The 17,828-nt window shown below is 40.4% G+C and overlaps 1 protein-coding gene across 1 annotated transcript in view; it reads left to right on the plus strand.

Annotated features, from left to right (window-relative positions):
• Sim1 (SIM bHLH transcription factor 1) overlaps nucleotides 1–17,828 on the plus strand; it is a 77,920-nt gene that overhangs the window by 11,102 nt on the left and 48,990 nt on the right. The window contains exons 3-8 of the mRNA XM_038340318.1: nucleotides 1,494–1,583; nucleotides 2,052–2,160; nucleotides 2,292–2,377; nucleotides 2,955–3,154; nucleotides 3,303–3,409; nucleotides 4,089–4,236. Of these exons, the coding sequence (XP_038196246.1) occupies nucleotides 1,494–1,583; nucleotides 2,052–2,160; nucleotides 2,292–2,377; nucleotides 2,955–3,154; nucleotides 3,303–3,409; nucleotides 4,089–4,236 (740 nt within the window). The remainder of the gene's footprint in view (nucleotides 1–1,493; nucleotides 1,584–2,051; nucleotides 2,161–2,291; nucleotides 2,378–2,954; nucleotides 3,155–3,302; nucleotides 3,410–4,088; nucleotides 4,237–17,828) is intronic.

The raw sequence follows: 17,828 nt of genomic DNA on the forward strand, positions 1-17,828 counted from the left end.
GACATAAACCAACACTTGTCACCTGAACTCTTAGTCCCTGTGACCCAAGCTGGTCTTTAGACCACCTTCTGGACTCTCAACTTTTGTCTCCTGCTGTCACCTAGACATTTAAGACAAGAATGTATTATCTCCCTTCTCACACTTCTACTTACACAACAGCTTAGTTTCCAGTTGGAGAGATGACACAGGCTCACAACAAAATCTCAATTTCTCTGTTTCCACTCTTCTGCATAACCTTCTTATTGAAGCCAGGAAATCAACCTTACTTTCTCTTTCTGCCAGCAAGTTAATATAAAATTTGCATTCAGTACCATCCTTAAATTAGACTCTCCCCTTTCTTAGATGTGATTTCATGCCCATAGCTACATGGACTCCTTATCCTGATTCATGTAGAACATTCCGCCAAGGAACAAGAACACACAAAAATATATTATTCTTGCTTAAATTACTGTTGGAAACATAACAGTTGCAGAGCAATTTCAGGTTTCCCAAATTGTCATTCCAAACTTTAAAAATCCACTGAGTATGTGCTTATGTATTCCCATCTCACACTAGCCTCACCAGCTCTTAACACATCAGACTAACCCTTCCCTTTCCTAGTCTCTGAGTTTACTACATTGCTTCTTCTGCTTGAGGTGTTCTTCTCTTCAGTCCTTCCTTCTTCAAGTTCTTTGAGGCCTCTGTAATGCACAGTTACTGGTTCTCTTGCCTATTCATCTCTATCTACTTAATTTTGTGGTCAACACATTCATCTTCAGGCTGGTTGTCCCTTTGAGCTCCTTAAGAGGAGTTGGGTTTATCATAGGTCTCCATTAGCTCATCCACAGAGGCGAAGGAACAGGGAAAGTCACCGAAGTTTCTTTACAATGAGACTGCCAGCTTGATGCATTTGTGTAAACATACACGAACACACAGTGTCACACTGCTTTATGACTGGTTGCTCAGAAAAGCCTCTCATCCCCTAAATCTCCGTCTCCTGACTCTGAAAGACTCTTGGCCAGCTTCCTTCTGTCTATAACTTCAAATTGCCAGTTCTCCCATGTCTACCAGTGTCTGCTTTTCTGGATCTTTCTCAAGTCAAGCTATTTCTCTCTTTACTGTTGATCACTGCCACTATGGAACCCTTGAATATTAACAGAGGTTCTTACTGGCACCACTGTCCTGAGGGCCTTACCTACTTCCTGTTCCTGTTGAAGACTGTGATCCCATTCCCCACCCAGACTTTTGTGAGCCACAGATGTTTTTTCCATTTGAGTGGATCTTGAGTCTTTATAGGCCATTAGCCTTGTCCATAGCCTCACTCTGACCTGCCAATGCTGTCAGTGTGCTGCTCTTACAGACGTGGGAAGTTCAAGAAAGGAGATTCTTGTGGTTATTCTGTGTCCTGTTTCTGGACAGTCTGTCACAGCCTCACCTTTCGGTACTGTCTGTGTCTAACTTCTGTTTTCCTTGCTTCATTTCTCAGATCTCTCATTCTATTTCTGCCTCCCCAGACTCTGGATGGCTTCATCTTCGTGGTGGCCCCAGATGGAAAGATCATGTACATTTCTGAGACAGCTTCAGTTCACCTGGGCCTTTCTCAGGTAGGTGAGTGGTTCGTCCTTCCAGGCTGCAGTGTTCACAGCTGGAATTGTGGGGAGGGCTTCCCAACCATTTCATATCTGCATTTGGGCACTGGAAACCTCTCAGGTGACAGAGGGACTCAGTCACCCACTACCTGGATTTCCCTTCTCCTTTAGCTTGCTACTTACTGCAGGCTTAAATAATTGCTACTTTTTAGAATTCTTACCTTAAGCCAGACATGGTGGGAGGAGTTTCCACACAAATGTTCCAAGGGGTGTGACTATGACTGCCATTGTTTTCACTGCTACCGACATGACATGTATGATTATTTTACAGGTGAGGAAGCTGAGAGTTAGATAAGATGCATCAGGTAGCAAGTAGCAGAGCCTATTTCATCTTTATGGCCCTAGAGACCCCCCCATGCAAGTTTTCAGCTTCTTTTGGGGTCATTGTATAATGGCAGAGATGGTGACCCCTCCTCTTTACAGGTGGAGCTGACTGGGAACAGCATCTACGAATATATCCACCCAGCTGACCATGACGAGATGACAGCGGTGCTCACGGCTCACCAGCCCTACCATTCTCATTTCGTCCAGGGTAAGGTAGACATGCCTTGCCCACCTGCTCATGACTGTCAGCTTGGGGGCTTGCCACCAGTTAGTCTTGGCTGGGATGCTGCTTCTTTTGGCTGCCTGTCTCTCATCCTGAGTCTTTCTTCTTTTCTCCAGAGTATGAGATTGAACGCTCCTTTTTTCTGAGGATGAAGTGTGTTTTAGCCAAGAGGAACGCTGGCCTCACTTGCGGTGGCTACAAGGTGTGTGTGGCTGAGTTGGAACGTCCACTCTGAGGGTGGCCAGGCAGGGCTTAAGGCTTCTGGGGCAAGGGAGGTTGGTGCCTGTCCCAAGAATCACACTTGTGGACCACACTTAGAGCGCAGCCCTGAAATGTCATTAAACTTTGTGGGTACCTGAGGGACACTTAAAAGACTAAGTCAGGACACTGGGCTGTTCTTAGAGAGGAGCCTGAGGAACTGTAAAGCTTCTAACCCCTTCAGTCATTTATCTCTCAGGGAGTTAAGGACCAAAGCCTTAGCTGCAAGCTGGGGTTCTTTAGCTGAATGCCAATATCAATGGAGAGCAGGCTCCCTGCCCCAATTCATGTGTGGTAGGATTTCAGGATTTGGGGGAACCAACCATTTGCATATCTCTCTTATTTTTTTTTTCCCGAGCTCCGAGCTCCCACGTGAATTCACCCTGGTTGTGCGGCCACTCGTTTGGGGGCACCTTATGGTTTGTGGCCAAGTAGAATTTTAACATGTTTCAACTCCTCTGCTTCCTTTAGGGAGCTCTTCCAGACCTCTGCTGAGTCTCGCCCCTCCCCCTTCACCACAGGTCATTCACTGTAGCGGCTACCTGAAGATCCGCCAGTACAGCCTGGATATGTCGCCCTTCGATGGGTGCTACCAGAATGTGGGCTTGGTGGCTGTGGGTCACTCCCTGCCTCCGAGCGCTGTCACAGAAATCAAACTACACAGCAACATGTTCATGTTCCGAGCCAGTCTGGACATGAAGCTTATTTTCCTGGACTCCAGGTGGGTGGGCAGTCGAGAAAGGGACTCTAAAGAATGACAGAGTTTAGAGAGGGAGAGCTTTCCCTTGATCTTACTAGCCAAAGAAATGGGGCCAAGAACCCTGGTGATGAAAAGGCCTACATTCATCCCTAGGGATTTTTCCCCCCAGGGTGGCTGAGCTGACTGGGTATGAACCTCAGGACTTGATTGAGAAGACCCTATATCATCACGTGCATGGCTGTGACACCTTCCACCTACGCTGCGCGCATCACTTACGTAAGGTCCCACCCTACTCTCAAGGGAGTGGCGGAGCTGGAGGCCTAAAGTCCAGATTGCTGGGAGTTCTCCCCTAGAGGGGTAGGGGAGGTAGTAGTAGGAGAGACTCGGAAAGGGACTGCTGCGGCCCGTCTGGTATCTCTGACTTAACGGAGCTGCTAATACTAACGGAGTGGGAGGGAGTGCGTTCCCCCAGTGGGGTCTCATTCTTCACCTGCAAACATCACTAAAGATGAGAACTGTTTAAACAACCTAGGCTACTTTCCTCATCCAGCATTAACTCACCTCGCTTTTGAGACAGCTTTGCTGGGAGCTTAATCTCCCAGGATTTAGGATTTAGAGCTGGACTTCCCCTTCTACAGCAGGAAAAGTCAGTCTGGGAAAACCCTTAACTTTTAGTGTTTTCCCCATTGCTAGTGTGGAAGACAGCGGGGACCCCAGGAGGGCCCACATCAATCATTAGCATATAATAGGTATCTATTAGTGGGACGCGGGGGGGGGGGGTGTCGATTCAGTTTAACAGGCAGTCAATTGATTGGGAATTTGCCCGTCATCTCTCCCACTTGCACTGGCGCAACTGGTATGGCAATGAGGGGCTTTGTACTCAAACCACCAAGCTCTTGGGACCTGTCCAGGACAGGCCCGTTCACAACATCTACATCTACGTCTGTCTTTCTAGTGTTGGTGAAGGGGCAAGTGACCACCAAGTACTACAGGTTCTTGGCGAAGCACGGTGGTTGGGTCTGGGTGCAGAGTTACGCCACCATCGTTCACAACAGCCGCTCCTCGAGGCCTCACTGCATCGTCAGCGTCAATTACGTTCTCACGTGAGTGCTTGAGTGTCAGCCTGAGACCACCTTCTCCAACTGTATTTTGTGTGCACGGTCAGGCTCTGATCTCCCAGGAGAGGCGGTTTGATGCAGGTCGGGGATTTCGAAGGCTCTCTTCGTCGTTTTCTAGGAAAAGATTTAGGAGTTTTCTCAATACTGTCCATATTTGCTCTCTTTTCTCTCTTAACCTTTCAAGCAAACCCTGTATTAAATAAAAAAGAAGAAGAGGAGAGAGGGAAAGATTCGACGTACGGGGCCATTTGCTATTAAGAAACTGGCCATCTGTTTCACTTTTTCCGATCTCGGGTTTGAAGTTCTTAATTTTAAACAGTCTCCAATCAAAGTTAGAATTCTGAAGGAGCATTTCTTTCCTTGAAACATAAAAGGGGCCCGAGTGACCAGCAGAGTAGAACTTTAACCTCTAGAAAGTAAAGGCTATGTGTTAGGCAACAAGAATTTGTGGGTGCTAGATTGAAACATCTTCGCTGGATCTGAGGGGCGTGACAGACAGGACAGCTGCTGCAGCTGCACTGGAATCTTGTTCTTTCCAGAAACATGCCTTGCAGCTGATCCCTTGGTCTGGTACGCGCCTGTTGAAGAAGCACACTCTGTGCAGGGTTTGCAAAAGTCAAGTTGCATAGGGCTGAAGTCTTTATAAAGAAATCTTTTGTGTGTGTATTTATTAGCTTCTTAAAGGGTTGAAAACTTGTGATTTTAGGGGACCTCAGAAATTTTTTACTTGGAAGTATTGACACACCAGACACTTAGCGGAAATGCTACTTTGTCATTAGGAAGTTGGTTAAAGGATGTTCTTTGGAATAGAGTATAAAGTACAAGATGAGGTTTGTATTCATTCCACATTGCTTTCCATTGTCAGAGAAAAATGTAGTGGCTGGATATATGCTTTGCAATAACACTCGGTGCTTTGTTTAATAAGAAAATTTGGTAGATTCAGAAAATAAATTTAAATAAGGATTGCTTGTTTAAAAATAATAGGTAGCTGTGTTTGAACTCAAAGACTAGCAGTGGCTATGGCCTTTCCCTGGGTAAAGATGCTTAGGTCTATTGTAAACTTATACATGCAGATGTGTGTTTGCGCTTGTAAGTTCATGTATACATATGTGTTGTTTATACAAATGTGTTATTTATTAAAAATTAATGATATGTTTTAAAAATAGGTAGTCATTAAAAATATTTTAATTGCTTACTTTTTAGTAAACCATGTTAAAAGAAAGATTCGATTTTTGTAATAGCAAAGAGGTAGTGTATTTTAATACAGAGTAAAAACATACCATTATTTTGAGTATCATGAAACAATCCATCTATTTAATGTTTTTCATATTATTAAAATAAACATGAGAAATTGGCAAGGCATAATTTATAAAATAAACCCTTGAAGCAGAGGTATTGATGGGTGAAAAATTATGTTTGCTTACCATGGAAAAGAAAGGAACATTTTAAAAGAAGGTGCATTTTGTGTCTGAGCCATAGCAAGCATTTTATGTAACCTCTGTTCTCTGGTGGTGCCTGTAGTTAGTAATTATTCTTTATCAAACAACCGGGCATATAGTGACACACACCCCTTCATATGATCTGAATGAAAGTTTGACCTCCCAATGGATAAGCTTAATTTGTTTGGAGTCATTTTGAAATATTCTGCTTTGCTTTTCAGTGGGTAAGTGTTCCTTTTCCTTCTGTTGTCTGCATCTTTCTTTACATGCTTCTTGAGAGCTGTCAAATTAGAGTTCTAACTTTACATCTGATTAAAAAGGAAGTAATGGGAGAAATGCATGATTTATGGAAGGAAAACTAGCAGGCACACATTTACTGAATGTAATGCACCTCAGCTGAAAATAGAAGCACACACAAAGAAGCATATATGCACAGGCACACAATATGGAAAGCTGACATTGGTTACCCTTTTTATGAGTCTCAGCTCCAATTCCTTGTATAAAAATTCTCAGAACAATTTTTATAACTGCGAGTTTGGAAACTGTTTCAGATGAAATGTCATCATTTGGGTCTGTGTGTGTTGACAGGATTTCCATAACGAACAGGTTGCCATTCCTTTGATGTGTGTATCGCACATCTGGCTAGAAGTTACTAATTTACATTGTCTTAACAAATTAACCACAGGCCTATTGATTCTCTATGATAGTAGTGAATAGCCCCATTTGTTTGGGGGCTACTTCATGCAGACAGAGAATGGTAAGTGAATCCTTTGCGAATATACCACCTCAACAGTGCCCTTAAATACTAAGCAAGTCCCCAGATAACCTGACAGTCCAGATGTTTTCCAAATGTAAACTTTTACATAATGTCCACTTTGAAGTGATTTTCATGACATGAAAGTAGAGGAAAAATTTAAGTAATCAATGATCAAATGAGAGTGTGGTGTTTTGGTAGAAGCTATGTTCATGAGAAGTTTATTTTTCTAATTTTCTGATGGCAAACATATTGTTTAAATACACTTAGGAAAAAATCAGTCATTATTATCCAATAAAAGCACCAATGAACAGAAATCTCCTAAACCTTGCCTTGATGAGTAGCTGCAGCGGTGCATGTAGGGAAAGTAGGATGATTTTAGAGCAGGAGATGCTCTTTACCTTGTGCCTTCCTGACTTCAATATCAGCACTCAATTTTGCAAATCAGGAGAAAAAAATGCAAAGACACCAGAGCATAAAGAATCCCTGCTTCTTTGGTGTCTGTGGTTCAATGTAACACCTACTGTGTTTTTGTAATATCCCTCCATCACAATAAAACAAAACCAGGTCTGTTTATGACTTTCTGTAAGACATGCATAATTAGAGAGGGTTTTCTTATACATTGAGTGCTCCCAGGCTTTAAAATGTGCATTAAATATGAGAGACACCTGTCCTTAGTATTAACAGCATAGATACATTGAGAATGTAACTAACCACAGCGACTGTTAGGGAGAGGCCTGGGAGTGTAAAGTACAAAAGGAAAGCACATTGTACAAAGACTGGAGTCTGGAATTCATATGTACTTCAGTTTAATTGGTAGTAGTAATTACTCATAGCTAGTTCAGATGGAAAACATCAGTATTTAATGCAAAGAAAATTGAAAATGTGAAACACCCAAATAAACTATGAAATGTAATTAAAGGAAAATGGAAAATGCTGAATCTCTTTATGATTATAGACACCATACATTTCAAAATTAAGAAATACTCTTCTACTTTTAAGATAAATCAATGGGGTTCAACTATCATTTAAAATATCCACATTGTTTTCAGACCTATATGTTGAAAGAATAGTACACTGTTGCTATTTCCCACATTTCTTTTATGTCCCTCTATGGTTGTATGTGGTTGATTTTTATGAATATATTTCCTATTAAATAATTTCAAATAAAGTTATGGACATTGTGGTTATTGCATCCTAAATGTCCTGCCTAGCTACTGTACATGATGACACATTTATAGTATTCTAAATCACTGCCTATAGAAACAAGTGGTGTATGGATTAACCTTAGTTTATATGTGCCATGAAAATCAGTCTACCACTAATATCTATCAAGTGTTCTTTGGCGGGTGACCTTAGCAAGGCTGATAGACAGAGTTTGAGTACTTTGTGATGGTTTCTATAACCCTAAAGTCTAGCATATTTTAAACTTGATTTCTAATAAGAATTATAGAGTAATACTATTGTGATGTTGTGCTTGGAAAAGAAAAAGAAAAATTAGATTTTGAATGATCTGATTAATATCTTCAGCCGTTTTTTTTTTTTTTTTTTTTTTTTTTTTTTTCTGGTAAAGAGCTTGCCTCTGCTTGTTTACTAAGTTTAGAATTTAGAACACTGCTTTTGTGGAAAATCTCAAGTGTTGTTGTCGGGTGGGTTATAGATCACATAGAAGGAAGTAGTTTTCTCTGTAAAAACTTCAATTTTTATGTTACTAAAAACAACAAATGGAGACAATCCAAATTTGTGGCTATCTTCTAAGTATCTCCGTGAATTTGTAGAAAAGTTGATCAATGTTGAAAGAGAGATACTTAACATCAGAGAAAAATGTGCTCTGCATTGTAATAAACACAGATTCCAGGCCTCTAGTTCTTGTTTGCATGCTGTTCTCAGTTAAATATTCTGAGAAGCCTCATAATTTTCATAATTAAAAAAGATTTAAAAATGTAGCAAATTTGGTGAGTAGAAAACTTTATATACCCTTGCTTTAATCAGTGAACGTTAAAACACTTTCGAATTCATTTGTTATTCCAGATAGGTTAATGGTGCCCAATTAATTTCAGTGTTAAGATTTAAATTTTTAAAAAATTTGTTTAAGAACAAATGCTATTTCTATTGCTAGTAAGATTTAGGAAATACATTTTAAAACTTGGTGAACAATATGTAATCATCAAAACCACTCCTCTTCTGTGTTGCACATGACGTCTGACCTATAGTAAATAACAAACAGACCCCTCTTATGCCACAGATCTGTGGAGCACTTTTTGATGGCTCAAAACTGTAACTGTGCACAACATTTACCCATAAAATAGAGTCCATCCCTAAATGTATTTAATATCTATCACAATTATATTGAACATCAATATTATCAGCAGATGATCCTTTATGTATCTTAATAGTTATAGAAACAGATTGAAGGCACAGTAGTATCAATAGTAATTTGTATCTACCAAATCCTCTATTGAAAAGAAGCCCTAAGAAATCATCAGAGCTCCTTCTTATGTACACAGCACTAATATTCATTTAATCTTAATTCTTCCTAAAATTTTCTAATATACCTTAATTAAAATGATCTTTTTGTTTCTTTGCTTTTTTTTCAAGACAGGATTTTTTGTCTGGGTAGCCCTGACTGTCCTGGAACTTGCTCTGTAGACGAGGCTGATCTCAGACTTAGAGATCTGCCTACCTCTGCCTCCAGAGTGCTGGGATTAAAGGTGTGCCACCATACCCAGCTATTTTTTCCCTTTTGAAAACGTTTTACCGAGTAGCCCTCAAATTCCTAATTCTTCTATTTCTACCCTATGAACACTGGAATGTAAATATGCTCTATTTGCTTTGAATTCATCTTTTTTATTTTTATATTATTAAAAATTTCTTCCTCCTCCCCGCCTCCCATTTACCTCCCCCTTCCCCCTCCACTCCCTCTCCCTCTTGTGCCTGAAGAGCAGTAAGGGTTCCCTGCCCTGTGGGAAGTCCAATTTCCTCCCCGCTCCATCCAGGTCTAGGAGGATGAGCATCCAAATGCTAGGATGTCAACCTGTAGAAGAATGAAAATAGATCCATATCTATCACCATGCACAAAACTCAAGTCCAAATGGATTAAAGACCTCAATATTAATCTGAACACACTGAGCCTGATAGAGGAGAAAGTGGGAAGTACTCTACAACATATGGGCACAGGAGACCGTTTCCTACGTATAACCCCAGCAGCACAGACATTAAGGGCAACATTGAATAAATGGGACCTCCTGAAGCTGAGCAGCTTCTGTAAAGCAAAGGACACTGTCACTAAAACACAAAGGCAGCCTACTGACTGAATTCATCTTTTATAAACTTGAAAATTTAGTCTTCTCTAAAGAAACTCTGAACACACATTTCTTTCAAAGCACCTCTTAGTTGCTTGTATTTTTTCTTGAGAGTTCTGTTTAGTGGTTAGATCAGAGGTCTAACTTCTCTTTTGCTGAGTGAGAAAACCGAGGCTCACACAGGATAAGTGATAGAGCCAAGGATTAATTTTTAATCTTTAAAATTATTATTTTATTATCGAACACCATGTGCATGCAGTACTGATGCGGGCCAGAAGAGTGCATTGTTTTCTCTGGGACTGTAGTTGCAGCAAATTCTGAGATGTTATGTGGGTGCTGGAAATCAAACCAAGTTCTTTTCTTTTCTTTGGTTATATCCATCCCCATCTACCAACTCCTCCCAAGTCTACCCTTTCTTCCTTGACTTCCCTATCCACCCAAAGTTCGGGGTTTTTTGTTCTGTTTTATAAAACAATCAAAAATGAGCCCAATTTGTGTTGCGCAACTGTCATACTGTTAAAGGAAATTGACTGTCCCTTTCTTAGCAGCATTTGATATTGAATACCAATAGCTCCTAAGCTAGTGGTGGGATACCATGCATACCTCCCTTCATCCATGCTGGGCTTGTATCTGGTTTGAGTTTACGCTGTTACAGTGCGTGCTGTCTCAACTGCAGTGAGCTAATATGTGGAACTGCCTGGTTGTGTCTGGAAAACACTGTTTCCTTAAAGTTATCCACCATTTCTGGCTCTCAACAACTTTTTGGTCCTATTTTCAGAGAAGATCCCTGAGCCTTTGGAGGAAGGGTGTGATATGTATTTAGGGTTGAATGTTCCATAGTCTCAGGGTTTCTGTGTCAATAACATCTACTGCAAGAAGAAACTTCTCAGTTAAGGGTTGAGACATGCTCTGATTTGTGGGTGCAGTAATAAGTCACTAGGTGTCATTTTAATACTATGTCCATTTAATTGAATAATAGTACTAGGGTTTCCCCTAGGGACCATGACTTATCTTGCCATAGATTCTTGGCTTCAGTAACAATGACAGATATGGTTCCATCTCTTGGGGTAGACCGTAGATTCAATTAAAAAGTAGTTGGATACTCCCATATAATTTGTACCACAATTGCACCAGTTGGAATATCTTGTCAGGCCTGTCATTATTATAGTTCTCAGGGCTCTCAGCTAGATGAGCTATCTATTACTTCAAATAGTCACATTTTCTATGTGGTGACACCATTAAAATAATATCTTAAAAAGTTTTTGGATATATAAATTATATTGTCTACTATGACTACCCTATCATGTAATTGAGCGTCAGAATTTATTCTTCCTATCTAATTATACTTTTATGCCCTTGGACTAATCTTTCCTCATTCCTTTTATGACCTGAGGCTAGAATTAAAGGCTCTGTGCCAATGATAGCATCTTGCTTTGTATGAGGGTGAAAGCAGAGGTGGCTTAGGGGAGGAAAAGTCAGAGGGGGAGTTTAAATGATGAATGCCTGTACTGGTTAGTCCATCCAACTTCAAAATGGGCTTTAATACAAATTCATGGTGGAAGACTAAAAAGCTGCCTTGACATTGCTGCTACAGAACTGTATGTCCAGATATTAACATTTTGTTTTAAAGCACAGTGATGGCATCTTATCAGTGATACTTAAATAACAAAATATAATTTCCTTCAAAAGCCTTATTAAGGATATTTTCAATATTATTGTAATAATAATGTAGATCACAAATTGTTTTTTTCTGATTTTTTTTGCATCTCTCTAGATTACAGATATGTTGTTGCTATTATGCATTTCATTTCTGCTATGTTCTTGTAAAACACAGTAAATCAGATGTTTGTGAATTACTAATGTAAATAATCCTGTTTATCAGAATGGACACAAATTACCTTTTGTGGCAGTGGGTGTTTTCATTTCTTCCTTAAGAGAAATGGTTCAATGACAGCAGTTGTTCCTTGTTGTTGTACTTGTGTGCTGGGAACTTCCACTCATTCCTTCAGTTCCCGTGCTTCTGTCTGTTTTCTCCTTCCTTCTGGACTCCACTCTTCCCTTTATCGCTGCTGTGACATAAAGGATCTCCCCTTCCTTTCTGGGCAATGACTAGTTGGTGATGACCAGCCTCACCTCTCATCTGGCTTTCTGTGGGTGGGAAAAGATTCTGTCTTTGAGTCATAGAATAGGAAAGCATGGGTCACTGCATTATTTGGAGGCTGAGACAAGCGAACGTGGTTCAAAATTCAAAAGGAGTTTTATTTCAGTTAAGGAAAGCATGCTTTTGTTTCCTTATAGTCTCGTTTCAGGGAATACAGTTATATTTGGTATAATAAGCTCTGAGTCTGTAGCTGGACCTGGTAATGTAAGCGTGCAGTCATAAGCTCAGGCAAGAACATCACAAGTTCTAGGCCTGTCTGGGTTACAGGATAAATTCAAGTTCAGCACTGGTAATTTAGTGTGATCTTATATCAAAATAAAATATAGCCTGGTAGGAAAATGCTTGCCTAGTATGCCTGAAGTGCTGGGTTCAACTGTCAGTGTGTCTAACTATGCGTACCTCAATAATTTCTAAAAGCCTGCTGCTACTCTTAGTGTTTCTCTCTGTACTTTGCTCCCATTGGCTTATGATATTGATGTCTTTCCAGATGAGCAGGTGGTGATAGAAAATTCACTGTGTTAAAGTGCTACGTGCTTATGCTGCTATGCAAAGATGACTTGGCTGGGGCTTAAATGAAACGTGGAAATTACTGATGAATACCTGTAACAAAGAACCTGCACCTTTTGTCTTGGTTCAAGGACCCCCTTCTCCCTTTTCTATACTCTGTTCAAAGGTCCAAGTTTCCGGAAAGGAAAAAAATTGTCTACGGTGATGTCATGGTTCAAGGACCCCTTCTCCCTTTTCTATACTCTGGGCATTCCAAGGTCCAAGGTTCCAGAAAGGAAAAAAAATTGTCTACGGTGATGGCAAAGCCCCGAGGGTTGAGAGGAGGCTGATTTTGTGTAGGACACTGACAGGGTTTGGTGTTTGACTGGGTCTTGAATTTTTAAGTATTGACCACAGATTTGGATATTTATAAATGTCTCCTTTCTACAGTTCTTTTTAAACTCTACACTATAAAGGCTGTGCCTTAAATGTGATTTCTATGGTTTATTTCGGCTCAGCAGTTGTTGCTGTTGCCAGTATGAGCTCTAAAGGCAGGAGACATATCTGCTTGGAGGGAGGGAGCCAGGGTTTACTCAGGGCCTCCTCTGTGGTAGAATGGCTGAGAACATCTGGCAGAGGTTATTTCCCAGACAAAAGAAACAATTAGAGGAGTCAAGCTTTTACTAGTCTTTCATTTAATTGGGAACCAGTGCCTTTTTTTTTTACTAACTGTTCTCACTGCTGTTAGTAACTATAACTTCAAGTGCATACATCGTGAAACGTTTGCCTTTTTGATGGTATTCGGTGGAGCCTTTTGTCCTCCTTGTTTTGCATGGCCTGTGCGTTGCTGTATGTGAAACAAAGTTCTGGCCATCACTCAAGCTCAAACAGTCTATAGTTGACTTAGCCAAACATAAGAGACCCACCTAACTTGAGAAGTCAGGTTGACCCAGTATGAAATGGAGCAAGGAACACAGAGTTCAAGGTAAGGGTGAAGTTCTAGGGAAAGGGATGTGGGACTTAAAGGGTGGAAAACAGGGTTAGGATCTTTTGACATGGGTCAGTGAGTTGTGTTCGTTTGCAGCATGGCTATTCTGTGCTATTGCTGGAAGCATTTCTGCCCTTCTTCACTCTGGACTATTGTGCTGGAGCTATCAGCATTAGAAGCTATTCTTCTCAAGGATCTTGCTTTTTACAAATTATTAGTGGTACACATTGAACATGAATTTAATAGTAACTTTTGCACCTATGCACAGAACATACTTTTGAAAGTTTGGGATGTCAGTATTCTAAATTGAACAGTATTCTAAATTGAACTATTGAAAAGAATGTATAGTACTGGCATGTATAGTGGTTTTGCACTGATATTAATTTTCAGAAAGAAAGTGTGACATACATATTAGGACAGGGAAGTAAGTGCAAGGTCAGTGTGGGCCTTGATCTGGATTTTCAGGGCCAAAAGGCTACATTTATCTCTCCAATTCTTTTCTTATGAGAGTATGATACAATCTAACCTCTAGGCTTCTTATTAGGCTACCTCAAACCCTGGAGATTCCTGACAAGGTTTTTGAAATTTGTGTTATAAAATGAGCTTGCAGTATGTACTATTGTACAAGATAGCGGAGTAGCCAACAGTCTCCTGATTAGTCCCAGCGTTGCCACTTACCAGCTCTGTGACCAGGCAAGTTGCTCAACTCTACTGTTTGTAGTTTTAATATGTAAGATGTGGGCACTTTAACTCCTAGAGTCATTCTGATTATTAGATGAAATAATATGTGAGTGTTTTGGCACTATGCTCAATTCAAAATAACATTGAGTGTTTATTTTAATTAAATAAAAATATTTTAGCACACTAATAAGCCCCAAACAAATATATAAGAATACATATATGATATATATTAACATGTATATACGAGTCTTTGGGCTTTGAAAGATGAAAACATAAGTTTTAGGAAGGCAAAAGTTTGCTTAAGAATAATAAATCAGTAGTCATTTTGATGAATTGTTAGGTTCTTCAGTTTTCAGGAATCTTTATAAATGATTTAAATTATAAAAGATTACAAAAGATTTACTGAGTACTTGGTCTACAACAGGTGTCACAACAAGTTTGAGGGACATCAAGCATCAAAATGAATAACAAATGTCTTTGGGGGTTGGGAGTGGAAATAGAAAAGGTGTTGAGTACAAAAGAAAGGCTCTCTTCTTATCTACATAAGAAAGAGAGCCAGAGTAATCCAGCCCAGACTGCTTCAATCCTGGGGTGAGCCCAGGGAGACTAGGGCTCAGAGTCTCCCTGACCAGGTGGTGGGAGTGCTAGGAATAGGATTTATTTGGAGGTGTTCCCTGCTCCCATCTCACCCCACCCCCATGTGTGTATGTGTGTGTGTGTGTGTGTGTGTGTGAGAGAGAGAGAGAGAGAGAGAGAGAGAGAGAGAGAGAGAGAGAGAGAGAGAGAGAGAGAGAGAGAGAGAGAGAGAGAGAAAGGGGAAAGGGGGCGGCTCTGTGTCTCATGACTTTGGGGGAAAGAAAGCAGACGTACCTGAGTTGATTTTTGTCCTTCTGAACTGATGTTAGGATGCTTTTGTTCCTTTTGTTTTAAATGGGATTTCTTGCTATTTTGTGGTTAATACCTGATAGGCTTAGTAATCACAATGAACTTTTACATTGAAAATCACTCTACATTACCTTTGTAGATTTATTGCATTTTCAGAATACTGTCAATAATTTTAGGTTTCTGTATAACTCTGGATGTGCTGGAACTCATTATATAGATCAGGCTAGACTTTGAACTCACAGAATCCACCTGCCTCTGCCTGTAGAGTACTGGGATTAAAGCATGCACCATTATGCCTGTGTGATTTTAGTAATAATTTAAAAATTATTTTCTTTATGAGGCATGATTTCCCAGGTATGGCTGCTGTCTCTGAGAATTGTTCTGTTAACTACCATGCTTGGGAAGGTTGAGGAGAAAGATGGAAATCTACTGGAATGGCTGATGGAAGGGGCTCAATGAGAATAGGTGACTCAGTTAATATTTTATAGTTAGTGTAAGCAGTATACTCACCCAGACCCTGGACTGCACTGGATGGCAATTTTGGTATGCTCTTCATAAAATGGTGATGTATTGGGGTGAGCAAAATGAAGTTGCTACTCTACATTTAAATGCCCAACATTGGCTTTTTATGAAGTAACTGGTGACATCTTGAAGATATTTTGCTAACATCTATAAAGTTATTCCTTCTTTTAATTTGAGGTCTCCACAGAGTGAGTCATTCTGACATAATTGTATGCATCTAGCTCTAGTCAGCTCCCATGCAATATCCTCATACCTCATACCCAATCCCATCACCTCCCTTATCAATTTAAGCATCAAAAGTAATGATTTTTTAAAAAAGATAGTAGTTGATAGATTTCTTCCATTGAACATCATTTTGTTTGGAATGTTTAGTATTTTATTGGGATTCAAATGGGAGCTGCTGGCTTCCCCAGAAGGGTATTTTCCTGTGATTGATTGTAAAGTGGATAGAGCCCGGCAAAGGATCTTTCTTTCTCAGGGATTTCTTGTTCAAACAGAATTTGTTGTATCCACATCAGCAAAGCTGTGCTAATAGAGGCTGCTGGCCAGATCTTGGAAATAGCCTCATTATATTGAACGGGATATCATAAAGGTATCCATTAAGGTGGGATTCTCTCAGTGTTTGTACTTTTAAACCCAAGTCCCTTGCCACGTTCTACATTTCATCAACAGCCTCATTCGTGTGTAATGTATCCTTAGAAAATATGTCTCCTAACCATTGCAAAAGTAGAATCTATGGCTTTTGGCATTCTTAGGGTTTGGGCTTGCTGTTGTTCAGTTGTCCTTTTGCTTTCTGTGTTTATGGAGACCGTAAGGTGTTCTGCTGACCGAAGGGTAAAAACCCAGGAAATTTACTGCGTTCAGCTCTTCATGCAGCTGCTATTGCTGTCCAAATACATGGCAGGCAAACTACCTTTCCCCACTCCAGTTCAAATGAAATTCAACTCAGAATTCTGCATTTTAATTTTTCCATGCTATAAGGAAATGTACAGTGTTGGAAGTCACAGTATTTAGCTTCACTGTGGAAATCATTCTGCAGTTTGGCCAAAGTGAAGCATTGATTGAGTTGTGTTGTATTTGGGTTCTGGACCCCACGGGGGTCAGGAATGCTGGAAGAATGAGGCACACAAATGTAAGGGCAGGGTGGGAGTTGATTCCACTCTTCCAATTAAAGCGTGTAAAACATTAGCAGAATGTGGTGTAGTGTTCTATTGTCAAAGCTAATTGAAGTCTGGGGGAAATATTGGAGACAACACAGGCACTTTACAATTTAATTTCTTTTCTGTTTGTATGTCTTCCTAGATGGCTCAATAGGACTTTTATTATAAACAAATTTCTGTCAAGAATCCGCTGAATTTCTGTGGTGATAACTAAGGGGATTGTAAGGGATGTTTTAGGTTGAAGTTCTGTCTAAGGCAAGCTGGGAATAGTGCAAATACTCAGCAAATAATTTTTCAGAGCCTGCTGCATGCCAGGATGTATGGCCGGGCTGTGGTGTGACACAAGATGACAGCAGAGAGTCCAGGCATATATTCAGCCAAGTTTCAGAGTGTCTGTTACAGGTAGACTAGAGGCAGCTTGCAGAAATATTAGCTATTTGTGAGAAAATGATGGGAATCAAGAACACCTAGAGTTTTTATTTAGCCTGAGCAACTTGGACGGTGTGGGACAAAACAGCTTTGCAGACAGTGGCATCAGAGTTCTGTGTTGGGGTTTAATGCCTGGAAAAGTCACAGATTAGACTTCAGTTCTGGTAGAGAGGGAAAGTCTTAGACAATGGAGATCATCAAGGAATGGAATGTAAGGAGGAGGAGGGAACAAGATCCCGGCGATATGAGGCAAGAAGAGAAGCTCCTTGGGGACTGGACAGCAGCTTTGCAGCTTGCAGAACAGCAGCTCAGAGGAAACAAGCATCCAGGTTCGGAGAAAGTATCTCAGTAAGAGATCCTTTCTGGGTCACCTGTTTTCCACTGTTTTGTAGTTCCCCTTTACCTGATTGCTTTGGTATTTTCATCCCAGATAATAAGTGCTCTGGTTTTCACAGAATATCCCCCCTCCCAGCATCAGCACCACTAGGGAATAAGTCAAAATGCACATTTTTGGACTATATCCTAGATGTGCAAATAAATGAAAAGGGTACAGTCTAGCAGGTTGTGTGTGTTTTAACAAACTGATTAGATGCTTTCTGAGGTGTGCTGAAAGTTTGGGGACTATTGTGTGTTGGAGGAGACAGCTTGTTGGTTCCCAGCTGCTTAGCCCCCAAATAACCACACAGAAACTATATTATTTAAAACACTGCTTGGCCCATTAGCTCTAGCTTCTTATTGGCTAACTCTTACATCTTAATTTAGCTCATTTC

The sequence above is a fragment of the Arvicola amphibius genome, chromosome 8 (genome assembly GCF_903992535.2).
Source record: "Arvicola amphibius chromosome 8, mArvAmp1.2, whole genome shotgun sequence".
NCBI lineage: Eukaryota > Metazoa > Chordata > Mammalia > Rodentia > Cricetidae > Arvicola > Arvicola amphibius.